The following is a 14,436-nucleotide window of genomic DNA, read 5'->3' on the forward strand; positions in this document are numbered from 1 at the left end:
GGGCTGGCAGGGCTCCCGTCACCCCCATTAGCCACAGGCTGCGGTGATGACACGTGGCAGGGGCTTCCGAATGTATAAGGGGACGTGTCCTCCTGAGAGTGAGCGCTGGGCGGTGGGAGGTTGTGGGGGGGATTGAATTTGTACCAGCTGATACGTTTTCCACAACAGGGCACATTTTGAGCCTAGGTTGGATGACCAGAGGTGGAGATGCTGTAAAGGAGCTATGAGAAATGGAGAAATTGTCTAGCTGGTAGTTGAGGCCCCTTACAATGTTGAGACTGAGAATGGAAGACCGGGGCTTGAATGTTTCTAGAGGAGACAGTGTGTCAATCTAAAACTGAGACTTGAGTGGGGTTTGGAGGGCTAAAATGGACAAGGGGGCTGGGGGGGGCTTCAGGGGATAGGGAGGGAGCTGGGGCAAGGTAGGCTTTTGAGTACTTTCCACTAACTTTACCCCAAAGGTGGGAGACTGGTTTGAAGGCAGATCCGGTGCTCTAGGATGACTGTGGGCCACTATGAAGAAAGAACAGTTCATGGGCAGCCTCGTCAGATGGCCACACGCCTTCCACATATGTTTGGATTAGCCAGAGCATCGTGGTCCAGGTGGTGAGGAAGTGAAACGATTCGACCAATCCTTCTCAGACTATAGGCACCCCTGAATCTTGTTAATGTGCGGCTTCTCATTCAGCAGCAGGTCTGGGATGAAGCCTGAGAATTTATTTCTAACAAGTTTCCAGGTGATGCTGATGCCGCTGGTCCAGGGACCACACTTTGAGTGACAAGGAGAGTTGCACTGAGACTACCCCTCTCCCAACTCCCAAACCCACCCCATCCCCTACCCACAATCATTTGGAAATAGAATTCTGCTTCCAAGTCCTCTTGGGTTCAGTGACATTTATCCTAGATTTTAGCATGAGTCTCATTTTCGTCTTCCCCCATAAGTACACTCATATCTGTCAGGCTTGGTTTGGAAAATGTGAACAATAGCCAGAGGGTGGGAGTGTAGCATACTGCTTAAAAGCGTGGGCCAGGGAGACACATTCTCTGGGTTCAAATCCCAGCACTGTCTGTGACTACTGTGTGACATTGGGTAAATTCTCTTGGCCTGTTTCTTTATATGTAAAATGAAGTTGATAGTAGTGCTTGCCCCATAAGGTTGTTTGAGAATAAAGTGCATTCGTATGTGTCGACCACTTAGAGCACTGTCCTGAATGTAGTAAGTTCTCTAGTGGTCAAGAGTCCATCCCCGTGAACAATAGCTTCAGTGAATCCGCCCTCAGTGGATACCAGGGCTGAATCTGAAATTCACTTTTTCTAAACTGACTAGTAACAAGACCCACGTACTTGCATATTCTAATTACACCTCTGAATCAATGTCCCTACAGATCACTTTTTTTTTAATAATTTGAGAAGTAAGATTGTGTTAGCAAACTTCTTGTTAGCAAACTTCTTCCTAATCTCCAAATTGCACACCTCTGAAACCACACTAAGATACCTATGAGCAAGAAAAGTTGAGTTGCTCATTGGGGAAAAAACATTTGTTTTGAGGTGTTAGGCAAACTTTACGTGGAGGGTTGATGCCAGGTTCTGTGCTCCAGATGGCCCCATGGGGTCAGCCAATGGCCAAAGGGAAGGCTCATGTCCTTCCAAGTGGACCCTGGGTTGCCATGAGTGAACCCCAGCTGTACTTGCCTCTCATGCCTCATCAAGCTCTTGGGGGCAGAGGAGCTTGTGGAATCAGGGCAGGTGAAGACACGCGGTGTGCAGTCCTGGCTGAGGGTGGCATGTGGCTGACGGCCTTTCTACCCCCACACTTCCCTGGTCACTGGTGACAGCTGAGCTGCTGGGGGCTGTGGCTTCGCAGTGACAGACACCATTCCATGCTTGCCCACATACGGTTAGCCCCCCATCCTGTGGCGCTTGTGTGCAGAGAACCTGGGGGTTCATCCTGCTGAGATACCCAGCTCCTGACACCAGGAGATCCCTATTCTTCCCTGATGGTGCCGCCAACACCACTTTTGCAAATGTGGCCTTTGAGATATGTCCATCCTGGAGTTAGGCCTGAGGGGGTCACGATCTGAGTAGGGCTTCACCCACATGGCTCGTTCAGCTGAGGGCTCACTGACAGGAGGAGGCAAGATGTCTCCTGCCATGGCAGGCTCCGTTCTAGGTGACTGGGAGCAGGATGGGAGGTTGCCTGGCTCTGAGCCATGATCTGGGACAGACCGGTCCCCCAGTTTGGCATTCCTCGGTTGGCGAATGCCCAGGCTTCACTGCAGCGTCCCTACCCCAGCATCCTGTTCTCTGCTTGGTCTCTGATGACGCACTCGAAACACACTGGCCTGCAAGTACGTCATGGAAAAGTCAGCTCTGGGACTCTTTGTAGCTGAGCCAAAGATCTGAACTCTAGAAATCCCTTTCAGAAACTTTTAGTAATACACTACCAGGGGCCTGTGCTGTACAGCATGACTTGGCACAACCTCAGTAGATTTGGCATCCAGGCCCGGCCTTACTGCCTCTCCAGTGTGAGCTGAGGGGTCACATGCAGACTCAGCCTGCAAAAAATCCCTCACCTCATTGTCTTAACTTAATGTTTGGAATTCTACCTAATAGATGAACCAGAGTTCTGAAGACCCTTTGTTTTCAAAGGATTCTACTCCAAGTCCCAATATTCCTTTGTTTCAGGGATTTGGGGAGGGAGCTCATGTTTAATAGCTACTGCTATTAAACAAAGGGAACACAGGCAGGGGGAGTGGGAGAGGGAGAAGCAGGCTTCCCATGGAGCAGGGAGCCCGATGCGGGGCTCGATCCCAGGACCCTGGGATCATGACCTGAGCCAAAGGCAGACCCTTAAGGACTGAGCCACCCAGGCGCCCCCCTGTGACTTCATTCTAAATTGTCTTTAGCAAATGCTTGGTGGGCTTCTGAAGGGCCAGGAGCATGTCTATGGAGGGGGCGCTGGTGGGGCCACAGTGGTATGACTAGGTATGGCCATGTGGACAGAGCCAGGTTAAAGCATTTTGTCTAGCACTGACTTTGAGGGTAGAAATACCAAGTTCTGATCACTTTACTTTTCAGAACCTGTGCCTCTTGAGGTTGTTTTCATCAACTCTGACCCACAGTTAGCTCAAGACAAAGAGGAGGAACACTACTTCCTGGTTTATTCACGTCAGAAAATCTAATTATTCCCAGCAAGATAGCATTCTAGAGTTGGTTTCAGACTTATTTCTTTTTTGTGGTTCAGAGATTAATCAGTTGGTTTTGAGATCACCTCTCTTTCTTAGTAACTCTGGCCATATGAGTATTTTTGAATGAGTTGAATGTTCCTTAACCTTGTGACCTCAGTGACGTTTGCTGAAATATAACTGAGGACAGTGGATGATCCTGCCTGAGGTAGGCAATGGGTATTTTGGGATCATGCTTCTAAGTTAAATGTGTCACAAAGCCCTTATATTTGCAGAAGTGTGGAACCAGTGGAATCAGCTCAGGTAAGGGGTATTTTCCGTTGCATCCTCCTAATGTTAGAGCCATGCTTTGATCACCAGAGACTTCTAGAGTAGTGCTTCGCATAGGGATCATGTGGGGATCTTCCTAAAATGAATTTTCAGATTCAGTAGGCTGGAGCCTGAGAATCTGCATTCCTAACAAGCTCCCTGGTGATGTTGATGCTGCTGGTGGACCACCACTTTGAGTGGCAAGGTTCCGGAACAGTGATTCTTTTTTTTTTTTTTCCCCGGCACTGGGCTTGAACTCATGACCCTATGATCAAGACTGGGGCTGAGACCAAGAGCCAGACACTTGACCAACTGAGCCACCCAGGTGCCCCAGAAGTGTTTCTTAAAATATGGTGTACAGACCAGCAGCCAAGGCACCAGGAAGCCTGTTAGAAATGCAAATTCTTGGGCCCCATTCCAGACCTGTAGAATCAGAAATTCTGAAAGTGGGGCCCAGGGGCCCAGGGGCTGCATGTGATTCTGATATCTGCTCAAGTTTGAGAACCACCACTATTGTACAAAATGAATTACATGTCACCCTTTAGGTGGTAACACAATCCAATATTTAATAATCCTTTGCTGCTGGAAGGTTTCCCTTGGGTCTGGCCTCAAATCATTTTAATTACTCCAGGTCTTTTAGGCTTTCTTTAAGTAGTCTGTTAAAGTCCTAATCACAGAATTTTAGGCCTAGAAGGAATCTTAAGATGTGTTCTGATTCCTTTTCCCCAAGCTGCATGCCCCTCCATGAACGTTGTCCACTTTTGAGCTTTCAAAGTAGCTGGTGGAAAGCATTAGAGTACAAGTTAAGTTGAATATTTATAACCCACTTGTGATATTTTATCAGTGCCCATCACTTCTTCTGTGTCAGGTTTGGATTATTCTATTTTCTTCAATTTGGAGTTCAAGGATATTTTTATACTGTTTTAGAGCTTCAAGTCTTATACTAGTGTTATTTAAAATTTTTTCTAAAATGGACAGCAGTGGGAAAGAATAATTAAACTTTATAGGAGCTTTTAAATAGTTATATTGGATTTGAAATTAAACAGAGGCTTAGGGAGTTTGTTCTGGGGACTATGAATGGGTAGAAGCTAACAATTGTCATGGATTGATATAGAAGAGGGGAGCACTGGATGGGCGTGAGGGGCAAAGGGAGCTTTTTAGAAGGTGAGGGAAACAGAGAGGTTTCAGAGCCAGGCAATAATCCTTGCTGTACTGAACTTTTCAAACTAGATTGTATTCATAAACTCTGACTATGAGGATGAAGGGTGTAAACTCTCTCTTCCAGGCTGTGAGATTCTGATGAATGGGGACACCCTAATGACTATATGACTGAATGAAAGTAGGCAAATTCAATCCAAAAAACAGTGTACCTCTATTGCTGGAAGGCTTTCTGGTGGGGGGGGCAGTCAAGTAGCAGGTGCACTGAGGCCTCTGTACCTTAACCCAGAGGAGCTGAACCAAGTTTCTGATTTAGGCATTTGGAACATCATTTCCTAATTGTGTGTCTTGATATCAATGGGAGAAGCCTCCTGCACTCCCCAGTTCCTGAGAGTAGCTGGCTAAAACAACCATCTGCAAATGAAGGATAACTGACTAATTTTTAGAAGTCTTGAGTCTGGTGCAAGATTTTCCAGGTTCCGCACTGTCCAGGCCTATCGTACATCAGCCTCTAATGTCCCACAGGCACTTATACATGGTCCTTGCAAATACATACAGAAACCCCCAAAGGAATTCCATGTATTATTATTTTTCCTAGTACAGAGTTTTCAAGTTGAGCAAAAAGACATATCTCCAGATAATTGTGAACAAAAGGCCTAGACAAATGCATAACTACAAAGAACAATGACCAGGAAACTCAGAGCGGGAAAGAGCATGGTCAGTGTTCACTCCAAAGGACTTAAGATGTATGAACAACCCGCTGACTTTGACCTAAATAAATGACCCAATGGTAACAAAAGCTCTATCAAAGAAATTGGGCCACAGCCATCAGTTGCTCAACCCATGAATTTGTAACATTAGAAACTTTTCATAGTGGAGTATGAGGTGCGAGGAAAGAAAGATGAGGTGGCATTTTTATCCGAGTAGGGCATGTGCTAACTGATAAGTGTTGAGGGTTCTTTCTAGTCTATGGCCTTACATTACTGGTTGGCCACGTTCTGCAACTTGAAGACATATCTCTGACAGAGTGAGGTTATTTCAAGAAGCTGAGAGAATTTAGAGTCAACCTCCAGTTATTCAGGGCTCGACCCTCACTTTTAGAAACCATTCAGGATCCCGGCTTTTCTTCTTTCAAACACTTAATCCATCTCCCTCCCCCACCCCCACCCACCCTCCATCTCTTTTTAGACCTTTCCAGGGCTCATTAGGCAATTCAAATAAAGGCTGGGCAAAGAATATAATGTGAAAAAAAATGGGTGAAAGTAAAATTTATAAAGTTGACTCATTCATTCCAAATTCAAAATTGGTGTGGGTAGGAAGAAATTGAGGCTCTTGGCCAAATATGTTATTTTGTTATTGATAGTCATCAACCAATGAATGAATCGTTATTTGCCCATCAACACTTTGAGTAATGTAATGATTTGGTTGTTTTGTAATTATAAACATTGTTAAGATTAAGAATGTACCACTGGTTGTCATTTAGATAGACAATAAATTTGTCCCAAGTGATCAGAAGAGGTAGTGTCTGTTCCCATACGCCTAGCCACATGGATCATTCTCCCCACTCCCAAACCCTTAATGAGTCAAAATAGCAAAACGTTACCTGTCCGGCGGTGTCATATAGTCCAAGCAAGTGCTGCTTGCCTCCCACTGTCACAGTAACTAGGGGAGAAGAGAAGAGGAGAGTCCATAAATGCAAGCTTTCATCAGGAGGCTTCACATTTCTCCATGACGACCTCTTCCTGGGCAGTAAGAAGCATATGCCTCACCATGTATATTCTAAACCAAGCCGACAGCATGATTTCCAAATGAAAGGCAACCTTGGCCTGCAGTGAGAGCAGATGGGCTCAGCCAAGTCCACATTTCTCAACCAAGGTGAATATTATTTGTGCCATGAGGGCACTCTGTAGGCTACTCGTGGATCCCTATTAGGCCCTCGAATATCAAGCTCTTGAAAGGAAAAGGATGCTGGACCCTTTCTTGGTTCGGTTATTTTTTTCTTTTGTTCCATTGGAGCCACCTTTCAGGATACAGAACTGTGTAAACAGCTTCTCTGCTCGAAATCTCTCTGCTTTGGTCTGTCTCTGAAATGTTAATAAAACCATAAAAACCAAGAATAGTAACCCACCTACATATTTTATAGTCTATAAGGCAAAGCTAATAATGAAACAAGAAGGGCTTAATATTTATTTTTAAAAAGTTTTTTTTAATTAAATAGTCCAGTGCTTTAGCTCACCTGATTTATCACAATATTGAATGTTAGGTGCAGGAGGAGTTGTTGTCCGGGTTTGCTTTCATAGACCTAAAGGGTGTGCATAGGGTGGAAAGTTGACAGTTTGATTTACCCAGCAGGCTTAGTGCCTCACCACGCAATTGTGTCCAAAAGGAAGAAGTAATGGAGGGGTACGGACCACTCTGTACATGTCTGGAAATGAAATAAAGTCTGAGCTTGAAACTAAACTGAGATGGATCACATGGAATGCAAAATCCTCATGGCGAATGGAAAGAGTGAATTTAAATCCCCTCCCCCACATTTAATCTCTTTTTAGAAAAAGGAAGTAAAATGTGATTTTTTTCCTTAATTGATCAAAAAATGTGCAAATGCAGTGTAAAGATGATTTTTGGTTCCTCCAACCATTAGCTGTGCAGGAGAGAAAGATCTACTAGGTAGTAACCTTTATCACCAGCTCTCTGCACATGCCCGCCGCCCCATTCTCCAGCCTGTTGCTCAGAGTTGTTGATTCAGGACTGATTGGACTTTTATTTGTTTTTAGGTTCCTGGGCTACATGTAGGCTAAGTACCTCTCAATGGCTCATTCTCTGAAAAGTACTTGTTGAAAAGCGCTGCGTCCCTAGACACCAGGAACAATGTTTCTAATCTGCCCAGATTAACAGGTGTGCAGCTTGATAACATGGCTGCCGCCGCTCGCCCAAAGGAGCTTTCAAATGTGTATGTTGACGTGGTGAACGCAGCTCCATGCAACGCTGGCCACGATGCTGACAGAAAAAGGGCTTCCAAACATTTTGATTCCCTTTCCCATGTCAGGCAAGCAACGGGAATGAAGGTGAGACTGTGTGGCCCCGAGGTTGGTCCTGTTTCATTTTCCTCTCCCTACATGCTTGGAGCGCTGTCAGATGTTCCTGAAATCTGCCTAAGTGGTTTCTTTAATGACCAATTCACTACCTAGTCATGGGTCAGGAATGAAGGGAAGAAATCCAACCATTACAACATGGAATTTCCTGCCTCTGGTGAGCCCAGAACAGGCGGGTCGGGAACGGCTGTTCTGGAGACCCTCCAGGAGCGTCCCAGGACCTACAGGCCCAGGGCCATCAGATGCCTGGTCATTCTGCAGATGTTCCTCAGCAGTGGCTCTGACCTTTGTCACAGGAGCGCTCTGGGCTCTTCCCTCTGGCCCGCTTCCCCTCCGGCCCCAGCTTTGGCTGCAGGGAATTGCACCTGCCCGAGGGAGTGCCAGCCCAGTGAGGCCGCAGGGCGGGAGGAGACTCCGGGCAGAGTTTTCCCTTCTGTCTGTCCTTCCCCGACTCCAGGGTTTATGGGGTTCCTGGACTGCGCTCAGCGTTGGGAGTAGAAAGACCAGCTAGAATTCCTCCTGTCCTAGAGGGTGGGGAGGAGGGGTTCACCCGCAAGGCTGGGCACAGCGTCACGTAGTAAACACCATGCTGGGCCAGTGCGGAGGGCGATGGGAGCACACAGTAGGGCCATTGCTGTATTACTGTGTGTGCACGCATGAGTGTGGGCGCTGGTGGGGGTGGGAACACGCAGGGCGCATGCGCGCACGCACACACCCACGCACACACGCTCTGTGGAACTTCATCAGAGAAGACTTTCTGGAGGACAGGTATAAGCTGCGTCCCAGGGATGGCCGTGAGTTACTCAGGGTGTCCTGGGGGAGCGACAGGGGGTGGTTCACCAGCTACACTGGCTTTACTGGGGGAGGTAAGCGCACAGGGTCTGGCTGTCCTGCAAAGTTCCTCAGTTCGGAAACAGATCAGTCAGCACAGAAGGAAGGGAGGCCCTGCAATGCTAATAGTAAAGGTAGTGAGGTTGAAAGAGCAGGATCTTTTAAGTCAGATGGTTCTGTGTCGGATACCTACCTTTGCTATTCACAATCTGAATGACCTTGGGAAAGTCACCTAACATCTCTGAGCCCCTCCTTTCTTATTTGTTAAAAATGGGGATAACATCACCTACTAAAGAGAGCACCTGTAAAGAGCGTATTAAATGAGAAAATGCCTGGCACACAGTCTGGTCCATAGTAAACGCTGAGCAATTATTACCTCCTCTCCTTCATTCAACAAATGCTTCCTGAACCTTTAGTAAGGACTTGCTCTCCACTGAATCTCCAGTGCACCTTAACTGGCACAAAAGTGTGTTATACTTATGAATTACTGGTTACTTTTTTAAAAAGATTTTATTTATTTATTTGAGAGAGAGTGAGAGCCAGAGAGATCACAGAGAGAAAGGCAGAGGGAGAAGCGGACTCACCGCTGAGTGGAGAGCCCAATGCAGGACTCGATTCCAGGACCCTGGGATCATGACCTGGCCTGGAGGCAGACGCTTAGCCCACTGAGCCACCCAGGTGCCCCTACTGGTCACTTTCTATCCCAAATGGTAGCTATTTAGATCTATGTCTTGTATCCCTCACTGGATAGGAAGACCCTTGAGGACAGAATATCCACACTTCATATACCACATGGTACGCAGCACAGTTCCTAATATACGCGGTTGAAGCTGAGCACATGGTACAGAAATGGAACACCAGGGCAGCTCAGGTGGAAGAAAGTCCTTCAAAATGCACTGAGCTGCAGCTTGAAGCTCCCTGGCAAGACACTGACTGCTGGGAAGCGCCTGCAGCCAGCAAATCTGCCTGGCAGACCTCCGTCAGGCTACAATCCCAGATCACCGTCTATTCTTGGAGCTATTAGAGTTGTTTACTGAGCTTAGAGAGGTTTTAAAGAGAGTGAGTCAAATGACGTGCTAATGGCTCCGTTGGTTCTCTCAATAAAGTGTGAAGAGTTGTCAGTGACCTGTTAAGATGTAAAATGAAGGCCTTCTCCAAATCCATTAAACTTTTTGCTTCCTTGTGGTTCTTTGTGCAGATGGGAGTGGTTAATTTTGTGAGCTGGATGAGGTGCTAATGAAGTCTAAGTTAGTGGTTGGCTCTCTTGAGGATCAGTTAGTTTCACCCAGAAAGAGAATGTCCCAGGCAGGCTCTGAGCCTGCTCCCCTCGGCATTTCAGTAACCTCCTGTCTGGCCCTGCATGTCATTTGCAAACCTGGATGAGGAAGTGTTGGTCGTTCCCTGTAAGCCGGCTCAAACCCTCAGCCCAGCTCATCAGCAGCACGAGGAACCTGATCCAAAGTCCCTCCCTTGTTAGGTGGTGGACTGGCCATCTCATCTGCCAAGAGCAGTCTTTTGAAGTCAACATGATGCATAGATGATGAATTCAAAGAACTGGAATGGTGGAAAAGCTGGGTCAGCTGGGAGGAAGCCACCCTTTCATTCCCAGCACTTAGCTAGCTGCCTGCATGGCTCATGTTGAGTGTACTCTTTTTGGGAGGTAGGATGAGGCAGACCTGATGAGGTGTGTGCATGTAATACCATAAAGGTGCTATTTCGGAGGAAGAAACACTAGATGATATACATAGCAAGAAATTGAATTTTAAGAAAAGTAAAAATGTGGCTCTCAGGTAAATATAGGATGAAGATATGTCAAAGATTTATTAACTTATTGATAGAACCAGTAAGGTGACAAATCTTATACAAGGAACATTTTGAAGAACTGACATTTATAGGTACTTAAAAAGCAGAAGGTTGGAAGGAAGTGACTAGGTTCAATGGGAAACTAGTTGTTGTCCTATGGAAAAAATAACCTTCGGTGTTGTCTTTTCTACTAACTGGGAAATCTTTGCATGTCTACCTGACAAGATTCACAAGTTAACATGCACATGTACAAAGGTACATTCCCCCAGATTATTAATCCCTGGGGGGAGGGGGCCCCAGCATGACAGCAAAAGGACAGTTTCATGCTCTTGGCCTTATATCCAAGTTTCAGATAATTTTTGTTCATGTCTGAATCTAAGTCCACGCTTTGTGACTCATTTGGTGAGATGTTGAGCAAGCCAGTAGGTCTCTCTCACCTGGAAAATGAACAAATCATGTTTACCCTAAGGGGGCATAAAAACTCCTTCTAAGCTGTTCAAAAGCCAGGGGTAGTCATCACAATAGTCTGTGTCTAGGGGGCTATAAGAAATGGAGAGTTTAAATGAAAATTCTTGATTCTGACTCTCATCATGCTCAGCTGACTGGACATCTTCAGGAGCAGCCTCACCTTTCCCCTCTCTGAACTGACCCTCATCCCTCACTCTTCTTTTTTCTGGAAGAGCCCGTCTGGGGCAGTGACGTACCTAGCTCCCCTGGCCACTCTTAGGAGCTGCTTGTGCATGTTTGTGACCTGGTTGAAGCCTCACAACAGGCATGTTTGTTTTATAAGGGACCAACTCAGAAGCATCTGAGATTTTCTTCAAATTAAAGTAAGTTAGAAAACTGTATGAGACTAGAAATAAATGACATATTTTCCTGAATATGAGTGGTAGTGAATTTCTTCCTGGTCAATTTCAAACTTCCAACATACACAATCCTCTTCGTGTGGCTTGAAACCTTTCTCATCCATCTACACTGGCCCACCCCAGGCAGCTCTTTCCCCTTCTTTGCAAGGAATGCTTCTTGTTTGCTGAGCAGCAGACTCTCTCTCCCTCCACCCTCCTCTCCGCCCCCCCACCCCAAATAAAAGTTGCCTGGGGAGGTCTCTTATTTGATGTGCAGGCATGAGGTCTTGTTTCTGCAGAACACAGACCAAGGAGAAAACCCGACAGGCTACCTGAGAATCTGTTAGGACTCTGAGTTGAGGACTTTTTATTGTTGTTGTTAGCTCTGTATATGTGTCCTACAACAATGAGGATCCCATGTGAACCAGCTACCACTTATCTGCATGCATCTTCCATCCCTGGTCACCTTTCTTTCTCCTTTAGGCATATAGGTATTATGACAGAGGGATTGGGGTTGTAATTATTAGAAGTTGTAACTGCCCTGGATTTTAAGGCAGAACTGGTTGGAACTGTGGATTCACTGCAAATGAACTCGGGGAGCTTGAGCAAGCTACAGCTTCCCTAAGTCTTGATTTTCTTATTGGAAGTTTGGGGAGCAAAAGAAAGCACGAGTATGACGATTTTGTTTTGTTTTGTTTTCTAAGTATGATGATTTTGTACGGCAAAGTCTACCCAAATGGAAGGTGGCACCACTGGACAAATGGCTTCTTAAAGAACAATACCTTTGAGGACAGTTTGAGGGAATGAAGCTGCCTTCGTTCTGGGTGTGGGGTGCGCGTTCAGGAAAGGTCTGCCCTTGCCAGTGCTTGTCTGATGGCGGAGGAGAAGGAGGAGGAGGGCAGGAGGAGGGGGCAGAGCTTGTTTAGTTCTAGGACTCTTGGAGCCAGCCGGGGGTGAACACACTAACAGTCTGTTCCTGTCAAGGGTTTTCAAGGAATTTCAAAAAGCCATGGTTTCATGACGTCCACATCCTGGAATCTCAGAGTTCTGCTTGGCCTCACTTTTCCTTCCACGACATTCATTTGGTCTCCACATCCTGCCAATTCTACCTGCTCGGCAGCTTGGGAGTCTGAGTCCTCTTTACCAAGGTCACTTGCAGCTGACCTTGTGCGGCCCAACCTCCCAGCCTTGTCATTGCCAAAGCCGCCTAATCCACATCCGGTCTCCAGGCGCAGCTGCTGTGCTTTCCCTACTGCCACCAGAGCTCACGCAGCTGGGGTTCCTGAACATCTCCAAGATAAACTTCAAATACCTTCCAAGAGTATACAGAGTCCTTGTAAGCCGACCCTGGCTTACCCTTCCAGCTTTCTTTTATTTTTTGACCCTCCAGTGATCCAGACTTCTTGCAATGTATTATACTCATGATGCCTTTGCTTAAGCTGGTCCCTCTGGAATTCTGGAGAAAGAAATTCTGGAATGCTTTCTCCGCACTTGTCAGTGTGGAAAACTTCCACAACCATAAAACTCCCTCCGAATTTCCCTCCAAAATTCCCTCCAAATATTAAGCCTCTTTCCACGCCGCCTTGCTCCCTGGGCCATACAACACTGTATATTATTTATTCTCACGTCTCAGAGTTTAGCATGGGCCTGCCCTGTAACTCTACAGATAGTGGTTGAGTGACTGAAAAATGCGTTAAACTCTCCCCAAACTGAAGGTTTTCTCTGTAGACGAGTCTTTGGCGTTTCCTGAAGGGTCACCATGAGCTTTTCTGTGCAGTAACGGGCAGGATGGGGTCACCAGCAATGGCGTCCTCCCCTGGTGCTGGCCCACCTGCCACGAGAGGATACCCTGGCAGTGGGGCTCTGCTGGGTGGGATCTGTGCTTGGAGCCCTCTGCCACTTTTCTAGGCAACTCTCATCAGCCACGGGGCTGTCGGATTCTAGGCCAGTAGGGCAGGACCACTGCCAAGGTGTCCTGAGGTTCACTGGGGCTGTGGAAGCCATAACAGCCAGGCACCCTGACGTTAGTCACAGAGTACAGGGGCGCTGTCTTTTAATTAAGACTTTGGGAAGAAGTGACTGAATGATAAGTGAAGCCTGTACACAGGGGCTTGTCGTGGCAAACCAGAGCATGCTTTTTGCAGGATCCCCTATATAAAGAGATACTTTAAAAAATGCCAGCTTCTTCATAAATTGCTTAAAAAAAAAAAACCCTCACAGTTACTAGGCTTGCATTGAGGTATGGTGGGATAGATGCCTAAGGTGGAGGCAGAAAGGTTCAATTGTAGCCTTTTGACTCCGTGATCGAAATGTTTCATGGTAGCCAGCAGGGGGAGCTAGTTGAAAACACAGATTCCCTGGTTTCATACCCCGCCCCTAAGATTTTGAGGAAATAGGTGTGGGATAGGACCCAGATGTCTGCATTTTAATTAAGCTTTTCAGGAGACTGATTCAGATCTGAATCTCTATTTCCTCATCTTTAAGGTGAGACTAATGACAACTCGATTACTCTAGAGTATCCCGTTCCCTTTAGGCAGGTGTTGTGAATATTAGATGAGGTAATATGTGGGGAAAATTGTAAAGTTTGCAGAATGCTACACAGATATCATTATCCTTTTGGCCGTGTCTGACCTACAATACGGAGATGAGGCACTTTGGGTATAACAGTGCTCTCCCCGCCTTATCTAGATATAGTCACTGTGGAAATGCGAACACCTGGGTGATGATGAAAGTGGAATAGTGTGCTGTGAAGAATTTTCAAAGAATTATTGGCCCATAAAGATTCTATCAGGTACCAGCTATAACTAGTTAGAAAATATGATGGAAAGTATCCTTTTCACAATGACAACAAAAACTATAAAGTGTCTAGTAATGTGCAAGACCTTTCTGGAAAGAGCACTCTGTTGAGTGACATAAAAGGAGGACATGGAGAAACATGGATTTGGGTGGGAAACTGTGCATTAAGATGTTAGGCCTCTTCAGTTTAATAAGTTTAAAATAATTCCAATAGGATTTTTGAACTGGGAACACAACAGAGTGATTACAGTTGTTGTATGGAAAATGAAATTGGTGAGAATAGCTAATAATTAAGAAAATGACAGGATAACCGGGTTCAGATACATTAACATGTATTATAGAGTTCTACTAGGAGCATAGCACCAGCACAAGAATCAGTGAAACAGAACAGGAATCTCAGCCACAAAGCCGATGCCC

General features: G+C 46.1%; 1 protein-coding gene across 1 annotated transcript in view; it reads right to left on the minus strand.

Moving 5' to 3' along the window:
- Nucleotides 1-14,436, minus strand: part of RHOJ (ras homolog family member J) — a 77,583-nt gene that overhangs the window by 14,396 nt on the left and 48,751 nt on the right. The window contains exon 2 of the mRNA XM_028101071.2: nt 6,256-6,314. Within this exon, the coding sequence (XP_027956872.2) occupies nt 6,256-6,314 (59 nt within the window). The remainder of the gene's footprint in view (nt 1-6,255; nt 6,315-14,436) is intronic.

Source organism: Eumetopias jubatus, unplaced genomic scaffold (genome assembly GCF_037043125.1).
Source record: "Eumetopias jubatus isolate StellerSeaLion01/CBP00866 unplaced genomic scaffold, mEumJub1_p1.0 scaffold_7, whole genome shotgun sequence".
NCBI classification, from domain to species: domain Eukaryota; kingdom Metazoa; phylum Chordata; class Mammalia; order Carnivora; family Otariidae; genus Eumetopias; species Eumetopias jubatus.